The sequence below is a fragment of the Helicoverpa zea genome, chromosome 3 (assembly GCF_022581195.2).
Source record: "Helicoverpa zea isolate HzStark_Cry1AcR chromosome 3, ilHelZeax1.1, whole genome shotgun sequence".
Classification (NCBI taxonomy): Eukaryota; Metazoa; Arthropoda; class Insecta; order Lepidoptera; family Noctuidae; genus Helicoverpa; species Helicoverpa zea.
Genome location: NC_061454.1, coordinates 12,631,089 through 12,652,926, shown reverse-complemented (window position 1 = coordinate 12,652,926; position 21,838 = coordinate 12,631,089). Strand labels below are relative to the sequence as shown.

General features: G+C 39.3%; 1 protein-coding gene across 2 annotated transcripts in view; it reads left to right on the top strand.

Moving 5' to 3' along the window:
* LOC124645790 (leucine-rich repeat-containing protein let-4-like) overlaps window positions 1–21,522 on the top strand; it is a 243,403-nt gene extending 221,881 nt beyond the window's left edge. Inside the window, exons 6-8 of one of the 2 annotated variants that reach the window (XM_047185688.1) lie at window positions 10,286–10,345; window positions 17,434–18,885; window positions 18,967–21,522. In XM_047185688.1, the coding sequence (XP_047041644.1) occupies window positions 10,286–10,345; window positions 17,434–18,885; window positions 18,967–19,431 (1,977 nt within the window). In that variant the 3' untranslated portion in view covers window positions 19,432–21,522. Of the gene's footprint in view, window positions 1–10,285; window positions 10,346–17,433 lie in introns of both variants that reach the window. The other variant, XM_047185687.1, reaches the window with a different exon arrangement.
* Window positions 21,523–21,838: the final 316 nt, after the last annotated feature.

Sequence of the window (21,838 nt, the reverse complement as noted above, 5' to 3'; positions counted from 1 at the left end):
GATCTACGTAAACTGGTCTCTCGGTGGACTAGGCAACTAATAAATCATATTAAAACTTTGTTTATTAAAATAAACTTAACGAACTAATTATTTCTTCTTAACTAGATTAAACACGGCTGAATTGATTTCAATAAAAACTTTGTATCTGTATTGTCAAGAGTAAAATACTGATTTAATCAACAAAAATATTTAACTTCAGTCCAATTTTCTGCTTGTTGATATTGTTAATTAACTCCTTTCACAGTTATCTACTTGGCCGGATTTTCGTTCCCCTTTAGGCTGTTACTTATTCCAAATTGGTAAAAAACAACCTCATTAGAAGGAAAAATAAAACCTTTGTTCATTTAGTGAAATATCTGAAAGCTTTTCGCTTTTATGGTTGGGTACACATGAAACTCGTAACAACTACACAAATGACACTTGAGGAATTTCCCGCGCGTTTCGCTGTCAAGTTTCAAACAAGGAACAAGTCGGCCATATCGCGATATCGCGACGCGTTGCGTGCAAACTCCACAAACAATAGTGTATCTGAGTTCACGCACCAACTTTCTACTATTCAGCCACTAAAAGCCTTTTGTTCTTAACAAAAAGCCTCTGTAACTCATGCAGTAACACTTCAGACTGTGTCATGGTACAAGTAGAATTAAGAATTTGATTCAATATTAATGTTGTCACTGGAAATTAAAATAAAGTAAGAGCGATTTTTTGCGAGCTGTAGTCTAGCCACGAAGGAAAAATAATATTGAGTTATTGAAAGGTGTACTAACGAAAGACATTTCCAGATTTATATTTCTTAGATCTCTATTCATATTTACAGCCAACGCAGATATACTGGGAACGGCTGAATACTGCAATTTACACACATCACGGCCCATTCACTTAAATGGAACATCAGAGCGCCTTCAAATTTCCAAGAAATAGTAATGTTGGTGGCGCTCATGGCTTGGGACAACGCTTCAGCTGGGGGCAATTTCACCCCTTATCTTCTGGAACCTTAGCGCGTGACGCGAGGTTATTTACGCGCCCGGTGCCGCCCCTAATCCCCTATTTATTCCCGGAGATGTATCTGAAAATTAGGGATCACGTCTAGGGAGGGATCCCGGGGCTGGTTAATTTGCGGGATTCAAGGATCGCGGTGTTGCGACGAGACAACGCCACGTAATCATTATGATACTGATATGCTGTGAGACACTGATTGTGACTGCAGCTTTAGCTTTCCTACATTATTATTTGAGATTTACTTTGAACAAACAGAACGCAATTCTGATACGATATTCTTTTCGTTATTAAGCTCACTGTCATTTACTTTTCTGCTAACACACGTTTAATTATTTTCACTCTGATTGAAAGAAGACTTATTAATGTATTTTCGGCAAAGAATTAATAGTCGATTATTGGGTACGTGACTGAAATACTCTTTCGCAGAAAACTATATTTTGTGTGGCGTAAATGTATTGCGTCTGTGTTATAGAGCTGTTTCTACATCGATATAACGGCCCTTTCACACGGCAGTCCAGTTTTTTGCAGGATACCGTTTTTTGCAGGATCCCGTCTGATCGCAAAAGATATTATAGGCTAGTGTTCACACGAGCAAACCGCATGCAGGATCCTGCAAAATGCTGTTCCCGTCGATTTGTGCGATTCGGTTTTGTCACTTGATGCTGGATCGTTCGTCCAGTAAAAAGCGGGAATCCTGCTAAAACGGACGCTGTGTTCACATGTAGTTCAGTTTTGCAGGATACAGTAAAATGCCGGTCCCGCAAAACTGGACTGTCGTGTGAAAGGGCTGTAAGTCGATATAAAATTCGCAATTCGTCTGGCTGTGCGCAGTTAAACCCGCGTTAACCTCTTCAAATAGCTCCATTCGGGTCGACCTCCTTGGAATACAGTATAACACACACATTGCCTCGAATGGGCGTTTTAAAACACTTTTCCGTGTGTTTAGGTCTCTCCCGATCTCTTTAATGTCTACGGCCCTGGAATGAAACAAGGAAATAGAGAACTGATTGGAGATGAGGCAAAATCGCCTCGGATCTTTTATCGATATTCGAATATTTTTTTATGTTTTTCTTCATAGATCCGTTCTGTGACTTAGCAGTCGATTAAATGGTTTTTATAGAGAAGTTTCGCAATGTCTGTTTGTACAAGATATTCGTAAATTAAAAGGAGAATTGTAAACAATATGACATTCATTAATTAGTGATTAGTTTGCGCATTGTAACTGGATTTAAGTATATTTATCGATAGTGTTTTAACTAAGCTATTATTTTGACCACTAGCTTCTGCCAGCGGTTTCACCCGCATCCCGTGGGAACTACTTCCCGTACCGGGATAAAAATAGCCTATAGCCTTCCTCGATAAATGGGCTATCTAACACTGAAAGAAATTTTCAAATCGGACCAGTAGTTCTTGAGATTAGCGCGTCAAACAAACAAACTTTTCAGCTTTATAATATTAGTATAGATTCGAATCATAATCTGAAATATCCATTTATAGTCATTGATCGAAATATTTTTTTTTCAGATTGGTTTACTATAAGGAAGATATTTAAACCATTTCATTAAATCACCAAACAGATAACTCACGAAATTATTTAATTCATTTGTCAACACGTGTGGTTAGTTAATATTAATATGAATACGATCCCAACTTGTCTAAAACACAGTCATGGGACTGTGTTTATATCGGATTTATAATTAAATTTCAACCTACCACAATCGAATAACTCGAATACTTCGCATAATCGGTTGGCACACCTCTATTCTACGTAGAAGACGTGACGAGAAACCCACTATACGCCCTTAACGAAACCTTTCAGGGTCTATGGAAGGATTTTCAATTTTGAATTCGAATCTCAAACGTCCTTGGGACGCGTTCAGAATTATCTAAGTTTGGTAACAAATACTCTTTGGATTAATGGAACTTTTTGGTTTTTACTTATCTGTGGTAATGCACTCTTTAAGAGTTTGGCTAATTTGTTATTCGATTGTCTTTTGTTTTGTTGTTTGGGTTGAAAAATATAGATTTAAAAGTATGTAAATTAAAGTATGTAAATTGAAAGCCTAAAACATGGGCCTATTTAATAGTTATCATTGTCAATGACTAACTTCTGTCAGCCTTCAAACAAACAAAAACGAAGCCTTGAAATGGCTAGAAATAGACACTACAATAATCAACGAATAATAAACAGAAGCTAAACTATTAATTAATAACAACATCGCAACAGTAACTGTTGAGTTGTAACGGAACTAATAAACTTTTAGACTTAAGTTATTTACAAGTTAATTGTTATAAAACTCAGCGCGTCGGCATTACCGCTTCCCCGATATAACTTTGTATTAATTAATAATATTCTATAGTTCACCCGATTGATGAAAACTAGTTTTGAAAGAAATATCGGTAGGTAATATCTGGATATTAATTAAAACTTTCAGGGTGAATAACTTAGGCTTCGATGTACAATACGTTTACATAAGTATTATGTACTACATTTTGTGATAGAAGATGACAAGCTCTGTAAGTGCAGATATTATCTCCTACTATCTAATTACTCTCTACTAATATTTAAATAATATATAAAATAGTTATTAATAATATTTAACTATTTTCTGTGTTTCGGATGGCACGTTAAACTGTAGGTCCCGGCTGTCATTGAACATCCTTGGCAGTCGTTACGGGTAGTCAGAAGCCAGTAAGTCTGACACCAGTCTAATCAAGGGGTATCGGGTTGCCTGGGTAACTGGGTTGAGGAGGTCAGATAGGCAGTCGCTTCTTGTAAAGCACTGGTAGGTACTCAGCTGAATCCGGTTAGACTGGAAGCCGACCCCAACATAGTTGGGAAAAGGCTCGGAGGATGATAATATTTAACTATTTTCTCTATAGGAACTGTCTAATTTAAAAAACCTAACTCTACAATACGTACCTACCTATATACTTTTTTCAACCATTTATTTAATTATAGTTCTCATACCTATTTGTAACAATCAATAAACAACAATTTATCGATAAGGCTTCAAACAACTAAATCGAACCGAAATTGATTCCTATCAAACTTTTAATTGGTTCATTTACGTTCGACAGATACAAATACAATAAATAATAAAACAAACAGTTGGAATACGAAACAAATCCGATTATTATATGCAAACAAATGTTGCTAATCATATTAATTCGGTATAAACAGCAAACTGCAGACTGGGCGTCGTGCCAGCCACTGAACCCGTGATAATCAAATGAAATGTCATATTTCATTCCTGTTAAAAACGTCAAAATTTCTACGGAACAGAGTTTTTTAATTAACTTGACTGCACTTAATTTGTCGCTTAAAAATGACTTTTGTTTTGCATGTCCAAAATATTTTGACATGATTATATAGTGATGTGTTCCATACGCTTTATGGTACCTACTCTCCCGATTGACTGCGACTTGGGGTAATTTTACAATTTAATGCAATTTAAAACATAGCCAGTTTAAATAATTAGAATTTCGACATTAAATCCCAATTTATTTCAATGCTTCAACAAATAGAACACAGTAAACCCTTTTATGAGGGAACTAAGAAAGTAGTCGAGGGTCGCAGGGCAATGGACACCCTCGGAAAGGCCCTCAGAGGTCGCATACCTCCTCTAAAAGGGTTTTTGTAAACACTGTCTCCTCTCCGATAGAAAACGAGTTTACTTTATCTAACAATATCTCCTTAGAAGGGGTAAACCACCCTTCTTTTGCAGAAATCACTACTTTAAATGTATACAATTGTGTCGTATGGTTTTATTTGCGAATCGAATCGAGACCCGTTTGAGAGCTAGTTTTTTTTTCCGAAATATCTTTATCTGTGTTGTAAATTGTATGCTATTTACATTTATGAGCTGATATCGGAATGAAACTGAACAGATGTTGATCATTTCGTGGAATGACTTGGAAAAACGTTTGGGCTAAATACGGTGGATGGAATGAAGTTTTCAGTATGCTAGACTTGTTTTTAGGATTCAGTGCCCAAAGGGTAAAAAGGGACGTTATTACCGAGACGTCGCTCAGTGTCAGCCGTATCTGATGAACCATGATAGGAAGACAGTTGACAGATGATGTGTTTTTGTTGCCGCTAAAATAACAAATACAGAAAAATATTAGTATTTAGTTTTCTTTGCCTGCAATTTGATCTACGGTTAAGTGTTTGCCCAATATCTTGGTTAGTTTCAGACACATAGAACATAGATGTAGGTAGGTTTATCTGAGTGGGCAGACAGGCTGAGGTAAGTAATCCTCTCCTGACTTCCGTGACGTACTGGGACGGTCATCGAACATGTCTGGGGTTGCAAGCCGAAATACTGTTCGAAGTGTGTGTTGGGATCATTTTCTACTATGTTTTGAAAAAATATGCTACCTTTTTTTTTCCGACGTCAAAAATCATCAAATGACCCCTCCCGCTGTGGGTTAGCAGCGGTGAGGGAGTGTCAGACTTACTGACTAAAAACCGTCGTGTTCCGTCATAGGCCTTTTGTGTACCAGGGCCGCGGTATCTCTTTCGAACAACCCGCAGCCCCGGCAGGCCTTGGCCCTGCTGGGCCCCGCTGGGGTTGCTGACATCTCTTTGAGGAGCGCGTGGAACAACGCGCGCCGTCGACACGGGTCTGTCGTCTAAGTAGACAGAGGGGCGATGAGCCACCCGAACTCACCGCCCACAGACCCACGCCTACGGTGGCCGGGAGTCATCTCGCGACACCCGGCGCCCATGGTGTCTACCTGGTCCAGCGCGGCGGCCGGGATGAGAGGTGCGAACTCTCTGGCGTTCCGCCTCCTCCTTCTCGAGCATGACCGCTTAAGGAAGGAGGCGACGGCATCCCATTCCCTCTCGCCCCGGACCATGGCCTGAACCAGGGCCGGACGCGAGAGGTCGCCGCCGCCCAAAGCCTCGACGAGAACCCGGCGGTGCCCCTCCCATGCAGGGCACACCTGGACTGTGTGGTCCACCGTGTCCTCGGGGCTGTCCGCACAATGGTGACACCCGGGCGCCTCCTCACGACCGATTCGGTGCAGGTACCTCCCGAAACAACCGTGTCCGGTGAGGACCTGCGTCATGCGGTACGTGAGGGCGCCGTGACTCCTCCCGAGCCACTCCTCAAAGAGGGGACTTACCGCCACGATGGTGGCGTGCCCTAAACTATGCTACTTACCTCAGATTGTAACGCATATTTTTGAATATTAAGCAGTAAGAATAAGTCTTTGTACTGTTCTTCCAAACGCTACAATTTTCTACAATAATGGACATTTTGATTATAATCCCTCTTACAGTATGATTCTAGTACAATAGAAACCCCGTATAATTCCAAGCGCTTTTAAAAATATGGCCACCTAATTTCGTACGTTCTGGCCATAACGCCTTTATCGCCACCGACCATAACTCAGCCGAAACAGCTTTAATAAAGCTCTCAGTGAAACGCTAACTCCGCCATTTCCTAAGGACCAACAAAAGTCTTCGCAAAAATCCCGCACAGTCACGGCGGCCATTTTGTTTTGCATTTCGACAAATACGTTAGTTAAATTGAAGCCGCCAGTGACACAGCAAATTACTTTTTAGAGGAAATTTCGCGCACTCACTGTTGTAACGAGCGTTCGGTGGTGGTGGCCGCAAACAACCAAACCGCCGTCCAACTAAAAGTTTAACTTACGGACTTGTTCGTTGGCGAATTGCGTAATAGTTGGTCCGTGGCGACCTACGGCGCGTCATCCCTGCTCGTAATGAGCGCAATAACTGCATGCCGGAGTCGGCTGCTAATTATATAGCATTATCTGCACTACGGTGTCATGTGTACGTACATATGTGTGTGTAAGTGGGGTATAGATTTCCTGATTGCGGGTTGTGATAGGCAATGGTGTGGAAGAGCGGAATTGAGACGCTTCTAACTATGCACGATGCAAGTGCAAACGGTAATCGGATATGTCTACACTTAGGTACCTACTTCACACCTACATATATTCCTGTATTGATTTGACATAAACATTGATGATACTTCAACAACACAGAATAGCGCAATCGTACTTAAAAACAAAACAACTCCAACAAACGAACAAATAAAAAACAAAACAAAATCAATTAAACAAACAACTCGCTGACTTCCTGGCCACTTGAAAAGCGCGCCTATTAATAACTACAGCATTAAATCGCTCACAATACGAACGACATAAACACCGGAGCGATTCGCGGAATAACATGCACAGACTATAAAATTGCTATGAGAAATCACAGGTTAAAAAGGAAATAAAGCTTGGCGATCGTTTACCCGGCTTGTGGGAACTGGTGAGTGCCTTTAATGAAATTGTTATAAACACGGGTGTATCATAATCGTGGGTAGTGGGAATCGCCATGTCGGCTGGCCGCTGGTTAATGTGATCCGCTGAAGAGTTGGGGCCATTGTTTCCTTGGAATACTGAATTGATTTTATTAGAAGTAGCAAAAAATAGAAATCAGCTGTCATAAATGTTTGGAATAGCTTTTTATTGGCATCGGTTATCCAACACGGCTTGATTCTTTGCTACAAATCAATCAAAAATATAGGATACTTTGCTAATCTACTCCAGCCAAATCAAGCCAGAATTGAAGAATAAAATAGATAAAATTTAGGCGATTTGCTGGCTGAACTTAAATGCAATTCTAAGCAATCATTGTTTTTATAATAACTACATTAACCAGACAACACAAAAAAGTGATACATACCTGTCTGGCTTGACCACCTCGCGCCCGCTACCGCTCAAGCAACCCGCTGACTTAGCAGCCACACACGCTCTCTATAATAAGCCCGTTCCGTTTTAACGTATCCAACATGAAAATTATAGAGAGCGACGAATCCCAGTATTTGCTCCTCAAACACGACGTAGGTAATTTGTGCGATTGAAATCGTCGCGTGCTACCCTTCAACTAGGATTAGCAGACCACCCCTAGTGCCTACTGCCTAGCCTGCCTATAGGCTGCCAATAGCCTATAATTGAAAGCAGGCAATTGTTTTATTTGAATTTAGAATGAAGGAATCGTTGGAAGAATTGAATTGTGTAGTTTGAATTTAAAAATAGGTTTAATAGGTTAGATTGCTTAGGTACAGTCAGCACCAAAAGTCGATGAACAGAATCAACATGACAAAACACCTGTTCACAATAAAATGCCATAAGTTATAGTCGCAACTAGGAAACAAAATAGACTGTACACCAGAAATTTACAAAAGTCGTTAAACTCGAGTATTTCAAAAGTATCTGTGCACTAGTATTCCTAAAGTCGCTGTACACCATCAATCCAAATGTCGCTGAACATCATTGTATCAAAAGTTACTAAACAGCAGTAAATACAAAATTAGGTTAACAAAGTATATTTTTAATGTTGCCGCGTGTTAATATACTTTTGACGCTTATGTTGTTCAGCTACTTTTGGGACAGTGCTTGCTTGACCTTAATAATGTGTGTTAACACGTTAGTATCTATTTCAATACTTATTTGCAAAGCAATTATATTTTATTGTCAGTAATCTTACTAATCTATAATATGAAAAACGTAAAACACAACTATAATGATCTACGAAGCGATTATTGCGACGGTACTTGTAATTTACTTTTCGCGAATCTTACAAAACCTACCTTCATTTAATTTTTTATTTATTATTTCTATTCACATGACTTGTGATAATTTTAGTCTAGCGTATGATTGTCATAGTCTGAACTAATTGAAACGTTGTGTAAGTGTATAGTTGTTTATTTATATTATTGAGATACATCAATCGATAAATATCACAATAATACCGTATAATGTGCATATTACGGAGCATGAACTTCACAGAAGTCTCCTATCTCGATTAGTTCTCCAGCCTCTCCAGGGCCACCAGAGCCAAAACCCAACAGATATTCGGTTATCGATTATATTACGTTCTGCATATCGAGTATTATTTATGCGCCAGAGCGACATACGACCATTTTCAGTAGAATGAAATGTTTTTTCATCCGAAAGCTAATAAGTTATTTCTAAAAACGTTATGTTAATTAAATGAGTTATATTTATGTTATTTCATATTACAGATTAGTATGATTACTGACAATAAAAAAACACTGTAAAGCAAAAAAAAACTATTCTTAGGTGCATCGGCCTAGAAGACATTGTCTAATGGATGTAACTAAGTTTATTTCGCCACCGACTTCTAGGCCAATGCACCTAAGAATAGTTTTTTTTTTGTTTTACAATGTTTTTGGGAGTCAGTTTTATTTTTTTGTAAAAAGTTTTTTATTTTTAGCTTTTCAGTGACAAGCATAGTTGTCACTATCCGCATAACTGGAAAGTTCTCATCAATACGAACAATACAAGCCCAAACACGAGGTAGTTTACATATTCAGTTGCATAGTTCCCTCGACCTTCTCTGGTCTCCATCATCAGGTCAGCTCTAAACCTTCACCATTGCATAATGTTATCAGACATACGCTTTAGTGTCAAGTTTTTACCCTGCATATTCCTACAATTTTCGAAAGTTGCCCTCGATTTCTCAGGGTTTCTATCATCAGATCCTGACCGTGTGATTATGGGACCACCTGGGAGGTAAACCCTATCAAACACAAAAAAAATTTGCAAACCGGTCCAGGCGTCTTCGAGTAATCGGTGAACATACATAAAAAATAAAAAAAAAGATCCCGACGAATTGAGAACCTCCTCCTTTTTGGGAAGTCGGTTAAAAATATAATTGCTTTGTAAATAAGTATTGAAATAGATACTAACGTGTTAACACACATTATTAAGGTCAAGCAAGCACTGTCCCAAAAGTAGCTGAACAACATAAGCGTCAAAAGTATATTAACACGCGGCAACATTAAAAATATACTTTGTTAACCTAATTTTGTATTTACTGCTGTTTAGTGACTTTTGATATAATCATGTTCAGCGACATTTGGATTGATGGTGTACAGCGACTTTAGGAATACTAGTGCACAAATACTTTTGAAATACTCGTGTTTAACGACTTTTATAAATTTCTGGTGTACAGTCTATTTTGTTTCCTAGTTGCGACTATAACTTATGGCATTTTATTGTGAACAGGTGTTTTGTCATGTTGATTCTGTTCATCGACTTTTGGTGCTGACTGTACCTATTGTGAAATTTTGTACGGTAACTACTATAGGTTAATAAGAGGCTTATTTATTACCCCTGCCAGGGATGTAGTGTGACCTTATTTTGTCTTATGTAAGAAGATGGTTATACCATAAAACGTGATGTCTTCTCTTGAAATATGTTTTAGTAATTCAGTTTGTGTCATTGTTCACAGATGTCGCCACTACGTGCCGGAAGACGGCTAGCTGCCTTCATCACGTCCAATGCTTTCCTGGTAAGTATCTATCTTTCGGTATTCAACATAGTACGTCAGCGAGAAAACGTGGTATTTTGTCCTCTTTTCTAATCATAAAAAAGAAAGAGACTGAAGCTACGTAGATCACAGTAGATAGTAATCTTGTTTCTAATTGAAGTTTCTAACAGAAATCTCCATTGAACTGTAACTGAAAGACACTCAATAGAGATCCACAAACAAAGACGACGGCTCCAGACAAATAGGAACTATTTCTTCACAAATACATTATGAATTTATTGTCTTAGAGCCTGTACTCGTAGCCATTGTAATTATAATTAATGGTCGCAATAGTAACTCAACTGATTTATGTATATACACCGTCTAGACACTGGATCTAGATTAACGCAACGCGTGACAATGACGGGATTAATTAACCGCTCCAAGTTTAAATCAAAGCCAGCCAATAATCGTAAGTAATTATTCAATAAAATGACAATTATTTACAGACACCAACACCGCCAAAATTCGGTGCAGACGAAACTATACGTAATTACGTACAAAAGCTTTACCAATTACGGCGTCGCGTAATAAATCTCGATGAAAATATTGATAACGCTGTGACGCATCGTGCAATGAATAACGCGCGTAAACAACCTCTATGTAATTTATCCGCACCGTTTATGTAATTAATTCAGTTATGGTGTGTTTGGCTGGGAGTGCGCTCGAGAAGTCCACCTCGGGCTCTGTGGCAATCGAATCACCGCCAGACGGACGATATTATCTAGCTTACAGATGTACCTATTATAAAGCGACGGTGGCTTGAACACTGCAACCAATTTAACAAAGCTTAACTTGGACTGTTTGTATAAAACAACGTAACAAGTAACAACCCTCGGTTAATATTCAAAGGACGCGTGGATATGCCAATTGCGCTCCCCACCGTAACAGTCTAAACGTGAACATCTCCAGCAAATTATTATTTGCCTATTAGTGCGCGGACAATTAACATTCCGGCTGAAACGAAGCGCGCCGGTCGCCGGCCGTCGCTCCAGTGCGTCGTTCCTGCAATCTGCATAATGCGCGACACTCATTTACCGACCGTTTGTGAGCGACAAATGAAGCGAGCGCAACTGAAAATGTTTAAAACGTCCAACATAACCAGAACTACGTCTTCCAAAACAGTTAGATGTGGCCAGATGTCAACCGCGGCTGGTTATATCTGCGCGGCCGAAACGCAAATATTCGCAAAACTGTGGCATGTCTAATAGCGCGTGAACCCAGTGATTGTTCGCTTGGGATGTTGTCCGTTTATTTATTTTACGTATCGATGCGTTCTTTGTGGAATGCTTGTTCGAATTTCATATAATGGAACTTTTGGAAATGCGAGCTTTACTGTGACATTTAATGAAATTGTGAATAACGGATTAATGGAACAAGCTTTTACACAATCGTGGATAAGTAATGCTAACTCAGCATGGTTTTAACTAGTATAGGTACGATAACAATGCTAAGTGGGTAGATACCGGTTGGACCACGTTTGAACATCAGTGCGTATTGGATTTAGGCATTACTGCACTCGATAGCATGTGACAGAACGCAATAGAAGCCACGCCAATACCGTTAAAAACAATGGCGGTATATGCAGTAAAAGTAACAACTATTTTGGAAACTGCTACATACTGAAATACAAAATAAAATCTATCGCATATATTGTAGGTATATAAATATTTATTATTTAAAATAACAAACGAAATACGAGTCAAAATTCATGCATAACTAAAAATAGAGAACTTTACCAGAGACCACGATGGCATAGACAATTCTAGTATTCACCAGAACCTACGATTAATTACTGGAGTCGGAAGTAAAATTCAAATTAATACCCCACACAACACAGACCGTTCTAATTTCGAATATTCATATAATATATATTAATATAATATATTATAAACCAATGAATATTCGAGATATGATTAATAACAACACAACAGAGATACTGATAGGTACAGCACCCGAAGAATTTCTACTCACTCGCAATAATACAATCAAATTGAATCCTATTACGGACGCTTATTGAGACAAAACAATTTGTAATAAAGCCTTCGTGCTGAAATAGATTCTGTTGGGTAACAAGCCGATCGGACGTACACAGTAGTTTCGACTCAACGAAGCTTTAATATAAGTAGTTATTGTATGTATGGACTTGCGGACTTCCAACGTCCTTTGGTATAGTGGAAGTGGAGAAATTTCCTGAAAAACATATACCTTTTGTTTTATTTATAGCATATTATCAAGCATCGTTTGTCTATCTAAGAGATGCATTATCATGAAATGTATGTCATTAGCCGCGTACGCACGTACGAACAAATTTGTTGCGTTACATGATATGCAACAACTTGGTTCGCACGTGCGTACCACTATCGAACATCGAACACTCTGTTCGTCAAACATGTTCGCGGCGATCCTTGTAGTGTGTTCTGTATGGACGGTGTTCGAAGAGCTTTAATAAATGTTACGCAACAAAACTGCGAACATCAAAAAATTCTCCGCTACTTCACAATCGACTACTTACAACGGCGCCGTCATGGCTACTAAGATAGAGTTCACGACTGTTGTTCGCGAACTCGACTCGAACTATGTTTGCGTTCGTGTTCGAATATGCCGTCCATACGTACGAACCAAATGTTCGGGTCTGGTGTTTGTGTTCGCTATGTTCGTGTTCGTACGTGCGTACGCGCCTATTAACAGCAACTTAGAGTCACATAGGCTTATTTAAGTTTTACTCACAGTAAGCACAAGCACAAAATTTGAAGCCTGTAGGTATAATTTATCCCGTCCTAGATTTGCAATCAGCAAAATTACTGTTGATTTATACTTCGTTACCATAGTAACACGAGGCATTTCAATATTATAACGTATAGAGGTACATTTATACAATATTAATGTGTTCCACAATATTACTGCGTGCATTACCAATAGAGTACAAGCCATATTAATTAATAGATGATTGGTTTAGTTATCTCACAGTCGGTGTATGGTAGACATAACTTATGTATGTGCGTATACAAGCTTTGTAGGTGCCGTAATTGAGTTTGACTCAAGTTTTTGCTAAAGGAGTAGTAATAATTTAACTGCGTAAACTTGTAGGTTGATTAAACTAAGGTCCTACATTGGTCTCCAGTTGTACAAACTTCAATAAGATTCTTGGTGTTAATTAATAAACAAAATAGATTTTAGCCAAGGAGGTGAATACACTTCGTGAATTCTCTTCGCATTCCTCAGAAGTAAATAAGAATTCTGCATTTTCAAATTTAGAACTCTTGGCACGTTGACATTTGAAGTTTAAATTTTTAATTCGACGCAGCTTGACGTTTCACAGACTTTTTTAATAAAACTTTTCTTTGATATAAGGATTAATTTGGCGTTGTATTTTTTTATGGTTGTCAAGTTATATTGCTTGGATTGTAAATTAAATTGTGTAAATTCTTGTAGACATTCGTAGATACATCATCCTTAATTTGATGTATCTACGAATGTCTACACTATCGCAGGTAGATCCTAATAACATTATCCTCTTAACGCTGGCTGACAAGAAAAAAATACAAATTGTAATGGCGATGATAGATTTTTCACTCCCGTTCATTAGGGTAAACTTTTTAATACCTTATATCTTATTAACCTAGATTAATCTTGTAATACTTTATCTTAAAAAAATCTATATACCTACCTACTTAAAAACTTCAGGTTTCGTTTCACCTCGATACTTATTTTTTCACAGATTGATAACATAGACAACGTGCTTTATCTAAAAAAAATCCCTTTCCGTTTTCTTTGAAGTTCCCAAATATCTTCGTTCATTAATGCCCTTAATTAATAAAGGATCGATCAATATTTAGTCTCTAAACATAGGATTTTGATATTCCTTGCATGAACCTAAATTCTATTTCTAGTATATTAAAGAGAGATACCGGTAGATGGTATAATTATTTTGTCACCTACTCGGTACATTTTTAGATAAATTTATTAATAAACGTAGCTTGGATACCTGTCGCTGATTGGTCAAATCCTTTGTGTAACACCTAATTTACTTAAATAAAACTACTTTTCGGATCCTTTACAGCATCTATGGTCACAGTTTTATTTCAAACGTCTTGAAACTCTTGTTTTTTTAGAAATTGCTGTAAACGACAACACTTAAATTAAACCAAGGCGTAAAATGCAACCATGACCCAATTCCTCAACTTTATATTCAGCCTTCCACTGTTACATCTTCATAAGTCGCATTTTTAATCAACAAACCCTTGGAACGCTAATTTGAATAACGGACAGCAAAAGGGTTGTTTTAGGGTACCGCACTAATAAACGTGAGCACGGTCGTAGTAATAGCCTATATTAAGGATGGGCCAAGAATTGAGCCTCGGTGTCGGTATCGATAACTGCTCCGGTCTAATTTAAATTTTGGATACCGTTGTGTCAGATATAATTAACTTCGTTCGGTGGATTTAATTTCCTTGTGTTTGATTTATTGTTAGGAATATTCTAACATTATATATGAGGCATAAAAGGATTTAAAATATTATTTTTAAAGGTCCTTTACAATCCATTACTTTTATCAACTTTATAGAAGTAATCTTTTCTGTGCCACATCATGTCATCTTAACCAAAGACACCTCGAAATGTGTCACATATATACCAATACTAAACACATATCGATACCGCATCCCACCTCTACAGTCCTCCAACTGGGGGATTAGCATTTTAAACGGCATGTGTTATTGGTCTCAAATTGTTGCGGATCTATTAGCGTCCTCTCGGATGCGCAGGATTAAGCTGTTTAGCTAATGGCTCGAGGGCCGCGGAATGTGCGCTTTAAAGCCTATTGCAGCCTACTTTTATTAAGTAATAGAATATTATGGTATGCTTACTAAACTGGCCTGCGACACAAGAGTGGCTCGATGCCAGTTGAGATAGCAGATTTGAAATACACAAAGTAATTTTAAAGGTAGTTTTTCAGATTAAAAGATGTAGGTATGATTATTTTGCAACCCTTAAAAAAACTACACGAAAAAAACTATCCAAAAAACACCTAATGTTGAACACAAAAGCCTATTACAAACACGCCCACAGTCAATTTACACGGGTCCATAATTAAAACCGTTAGCACAGGCTACGGGCCCACCGTTCCGCGCGGACGCACTCTTCGCCGCAATTTTTCCATCAACGGTTGGGGACCACAATTATGCGATTTGCATACCTATCGCAGCCGGCACTCGGCGCGACGCGTTTTTGTACGACTACCCGCTACGCCCTTTCTGTGTACACCGGCTGAAATAATTTGTAACTACATGAAGGGAAGTGCTGGCGTACCATACAAAGTGAGGCTTTTACGAGTATGTGTCGCCGTACCGGAAATTTACAGGCAGTTTTAGGTCCTACCTGCGAAACAGACCGCTCTGTGGCGACACTATTACGCTAGCTACCTACACCAAAGAAAAATACGACAACATTTTCATGCCAGTCGTTTTATTTGCAGTTAAATAGCGAAAGAAAGCGACAGAGCCAATTAGATGCCTATTTTGCAACGCTGGAAATGTAAGAGTCAATTCATGAAAGCAGGTCAAAGTATCGCGGAGATCTTACGCCGAGACACAGTTTCTGCAGCTAAGACTGTTTAACTTTAATCCCCAAGCTAGCACTGTTCTAAAAATAACTATTGCAAAACTAGAACAAAACAGAAAAACAATATAAGACAAGGCTAAAACCATTAATAGGTATCATTATACGTTGCTATCTGCAAAAAATTCAAATTTCCGGCGAGAATAGTGCAAAACGGTTCAAAACACAACACGTTGGAGCACGGGTTTATTGGATTTTAGCGGAAATTTCACTCGCACACGGGACGAAACGAGCAAAACAACAACGCTGTTTGCGAATCACCTCCGCATATCGAATTTTGATTCCTGATTTGTATCGGAACAACCACCGACCCTATAAATAGGCCAGCACGGGATGCGCAAATGGAATGCAAAACGCTGCGGAAGCTACCGGACACTGAAATCTGCGTTGCACGTATAAAACTTCCATACGTATGCAACGGAAGTTTTTCCAAACAAAAATACGGCAAACAATAGGCGTCGCATTTTAGTGCACATTTCATCCGAAAAAATAGTTTTCGCATCTAAACAACGTAAACAAACAGTATATATAGCCGGACTAGACAAAGTTTCGCTAAAAAGTTGATCTTAGCGAAGTGAGCGCGGCCCTCATTGCAATAACCGACCCTCGGAGGAGCAATGCAAACACTCGAAACTTGCTCGATGCTATCTTGGATGTCCAATTGAGTTTTCATCCTGTGCCGCTCGTCCATAGAATGCTAATAAACCCACTTACCCGACAAACTACTGGTAGCTTTGTCTTTTAAAGTAAGGAGATTGTCGACGTTGCATCTATCAGCGATCTCGTTGTAACAAAATTAAACTCGACTTTGTAATTGTAAAGTCGAATCTCGACTACACTCAGATCTCCTCGCTAATTGTTGGAAGGAGGAAACGTAATAAAAGTGCTAGTCTTTGAAGCAAAGAAGCTGGCCCCGAGCGCCTCCAAGGAGCGTATTTTAATAAATTAAAACTGCGCAAAATTCCCATTTCAATATCATTTTATTTTCCTTTTGCGCCGGGTCCGGAGCTCGCTCGCCTTACATTGATTCCATTTCACTGAAAGACCATCAATCTACCTACGTACTTCCGCGTATTAAAAACACGCCGTATATTTTCAAAGAAACATACCAACCTGGTTCAGTAATCATTCGGATTCACTTACACGTTAGTGGGCAAACGGCCGGCCTAACGTTTGCGGTCCAGTTCACGCTTACTGAAATGTTGCCGCCGGAATTGAGATAGCATTCGTCCGTACGTTTAGACTGTATACACAGCTGTGATACAGCCATGCTTTTAACGAAATATATTCATTGAAATCCCACGTTCGGTTTCAAGATCGACTGTATATTCAGTTTCAGTACAGTGTCACGTCAATCAGTGATTGGATAAACATAGAAATTTCGATAGTTTCGTATGCTCTATGCAGCTAATATTACGGTATGCTAATTGAGTTCCCTTTCTAAATTCCAGGTGCTGTTGATATCGCTGGAGCTTCTAGCGTCACGCAGCGGTGCGGCCGCGCTGGCCAACTGCCCTGGAGGCTGCAACTGCAACGACGAGACCCTCGTAGTGGTGTGCGAGGAGAGCCGCCTGGACGTCCTGCCCATCGCCCTCAACCCCTCCATACAGCGGCTCATCATCCGCAACAATAAGATCAAGACCATCGACAGCTCCATGCAGTTCTACGCCGAGCTCCAACATTTAGACTTGTCCCAGAACCACCTAGTCAATATACCCACGAAAAGTTTCGCATATCAACGCAAACTGCAAGAACTGCATCTGAACCACAATAAGTTGTCCTCAGTAACAAACACAACTTTCCAAGGACTCAATCAGTTGACCGTATTGAATTTAAAACGAAACTTCTTGGAGGAATTAACGAATGGAGTTTTCACTACCTTGCCAAGATTAGAAGAACTAAACTTAGGTCAAAATAGGATATCAAGGATTGAGCCGAGAGCCTTCGCTGGCCTATCAGCTCTGAGGATCTTGTATTTGGACGATAACCAACTGAGCTCAGTGCCAACTACTTCCTTCAGTCTTTTAGGCAGTCTGGCGGAGCTGCACGTAGGATTGAATGCGTTTTCTTTCCTACCAGACGATGCATTTGCTGGTCTCAATAGGCTGACAGTGTTAGACTTAAATGGAGCTGGTCTCTCTAACATTAGTGAATTTGCATTCAGAGGTCTTCCAGGATTAAGAAGTCTCAATCTATTTGGAAATAGACTAATCACAGTTCCGACACTCCAGCTGTCTGGTCTTACAAGATTAGAGGATTTGTTCATCGGACAGAACGAATTTATATCTTTGGAAAGCCATTCGTTCAAAGGCTTAAAAAATCTTAAGTTGCTGGATATCACTGGCGCTACTCAGCTGGAAAGAATTGAGAAAGGAGCATTCGAAGACAATATCAACTTAGAAACCATCGTCTTGGCAAACAACAAAAAGCTGGCAATTATTGAGGACTGCACACTATTGGGCTTACCGAAACTGAAGCACGTTTCACTGAGAGATAACGCAATTGTCACGATAAGCGAATCTGTATTCATTGGGAAAGAGTTGAAGCAGTTGGATCTAACTGACAATCCCATCTTCTGTGACTGTCAACTGTTATGGCTCCAACAGTTGCTATATGAAAAGAGTAACTTCACACAATTGCACTGCGCGAGTCCCGAACATTTGAAAGATAAACCTCTGAGGAACTTGAATGCCGATGACTTGGGTTGTGTGCTCCACGATACGCGACAACAGACCATTATATGTGTAGTGGTAGTTGCATGTGTAGCGGTAATTGCCACATTAGTGTTAATTTTGTATAGGTATCGCAAGAGCATGCAGGAGAAGTTGAAAGACTACAAGTGGAACAAGGGGCGCAAGAACCTCGAGTACCACAAGCCTATCTCGACGGAAGAGGACTGCATAGTGCGCGGCATCCACCCGTCGCAGTACCCCGCACCGCCGCACACGCCCGGCCTCAGGCCTATTCCTGTGACGGAACTGTAGCTAGAGCTTTACGCCTCCCCGAGCGTTTTCTTCATGTCAGGCGGCCAGGGCTCCGCGCGGCGGCCGCAGCGCTCGGGGGGCGGCGGCACGCTGCCCGCCAACGGCTTCACGTACATTGGCGGCGACACGCGCCCGCACCAGCCGCTCACGCTCAACAATGGCGCACCGGCTCATCACCTCAACAATGGCTCCTTGCGCTCCCTGCCCGATAAAAAGAAGAACCGCAACGGCGTGGTGTGCCACCCGGAGAACTTCCAGCGCAACCTGGACACGCGCTACTCGCGGAAGCAGGAGAACGGCTACATGCGCAACTCGGAGACCATCATCGGGTTCGCGCGCAACGAGCGCGAATACGAGCACGCGGAGTACAGCGAGCCCGAGTACTCCATCATCCCGGAGAGCTACGGCCGGCCGCTGGACGAGTTCCCGCGCGCCTGCGCCCACTCCAACACCTTCAACTGTTGAGTGCGCACGGACTCTCTCAATCGTTTGTGATCTTGTAATTCTAGCAATAAATCTTCATTCCATTAAGTTTTCTATGGACGGAGTCAGTCGTGACGGACGTAGTGCTCTAGAGCGGTTAGTGACATTAGTATTTCGGGTCCGGTGTACGTTCGACCAGTGAGGACTATCCTGTATCGTATTCGTTTTAAAAGAGTACCTTATTTGTAAATTATAAATTTAAGTAGTGATGGATCTATTTTTCAATGGAACGTTGGGGGCTCGGGCGTATGAAAGTGAGACTTTCACACGAGACACGGTACAATGTACAGACTAGTCGTGACGAGAGGGGCGGCGGGGAGCCTCCTCTATGATGTACGTCATAAAACATTGTGATTTGTAATTTTTTCTACCAGTGCGGTGGATTTTGTATTTGATTTTGTACAAAAAACCATTCCATATGATATCTTTTTAATGTCTAATATTTTATTTATGGATAAAGTAAGTGTGCGTTAAATAAGACACCAATATGAAAAATATTAGAATTAATGAATGTAAATATATTTATACTATATTGAGATATTTATAAAATTTAATACAATCTTGTTCTTCTAAAAATTATCATAAAATTATTTCGGGATATTGTATTGTTTGCTATAATGACTGATATCCTAATTACGAGATTTCTTATGTCTGACACTACCTACCTATAATTAAATACCTACTTACACTACATTTCTTATTGTGTAAGAACGAACGCACCCATTATTTGTAATATGAACACATCTTCGAACACTTTAATATTGTATGTAATAATTTTATTAAGATTGACGTTAACGAAGTAAACGATGTCTTATTATTGAATTGAAACGAACCTATGTTAATTATCGTTTTGTTACCTATTTTTTTAATGTCCATAGTATGAATGACGTGTGATCTATTCAGAAACGTTTTGCTAACAGTCATTAAATGATAATAGGATCTCAATTACCGACGTGATGCATACAAATGAACTTGCCCCGTATCAATTAGTTTAATTGCAATCAGGTATAAGCATCGGGCCGTTATACTGTCCCGCCCAAATCATAAATAGGAGTCATCAAGAAACCAATTTCATATAATATGAAATCAGCTTTCATACGCTATAAAACGCTTGAACTAATTATTTTATATGGCAACACTTACAATTTCATCAGTTACTTTCTAAATAGATCACACAATTTGCAATAATGTGCCTCTGACGATTTACTCGTTGTCAATGTTAAACTTACAATTACTATTTTCTGTGAATTTTATCTTCTTTTTTCCTATAATTTTACTGAAATGTTCTTGCCATATTCCAAAAAGGCATAATGGTAATATAATATAGGTATTGGATAAGCATTTTTATTTTGTAGAAAACATTTTAATATTAAAGTTATGACGAATATTATAAAAGCGTCGGTTATATTGCGATTCATGCTGCAATTACAACATAATGTAAGGCTACGTTTAGACTGTGACACTACAGACTCAGAACTAGTACGAAATAAAGAGATCCAAACAGTATAAACAGGCAAGGGAAGGGTCAGTGTGTGCGAGAGAGATCCTGGCACGTAGAAGCACATTTCTTTCTTGATTCCCAATCCCGCTTGCCTCATGGAACTATAAAAAGTAACTAACTAGAAAGTACCTAGAAATATTAATCTGTAGTATATTGTTTCAATGTGTCATAGTCTAAATCAAGCCTTTCAATTAAAATTGTGATAAGAGCAAGCTTTTATAATAGACGATGTTAATTAAGTCGCTAGATACCTTCTTAGTGCCATTTTTGTGTCTTCTTGGATTATGGTCATTTTTTACTCCAGTTTTATATACCCACGCGACATTACCTGACGTATGGTGTTATTGAGTTATTGTAAATATATGGAGAATTTAAAGACTAAGCAATTAAGGCATGTGTTAGTGCCTAGTGAATGCCTAAAAAAGTATACAAGAAAAATGATTGAATACATATGAAAACATTGTGATTAGAGTACTCACGACATTGTAATAGAAATCATCGGTCATTTCTGTACTTTATTGTAGTTATTACCTACATACAAACTCGATAAATATAACATACCTCAAATTTAATTGTTTTTTATTTGTTAGAAAACCTTGCCATGAAATAAAATACATAAGGGACTACAAAATATGCAGGTGGAAACCAACTTTCACAGCCTAGTAGTAGTTTCTGCAAACAGCGCCATCTGTATAAGTGACATAGAACTTCTGTTTTGGCTGTCTTCCTTCTGAACTTCTGACAATCCTAGTTTGCCACACCGATGGCCCACTTGGAAAGCTGACAGACATATGTAACTCAAAAGGTGTTAGTGAGGCAATGCCCGCTGTAGTACCCCATGACGAAACAACGTTAATACCTAGGTAGGTAGGTATTCAAAAATGTGTC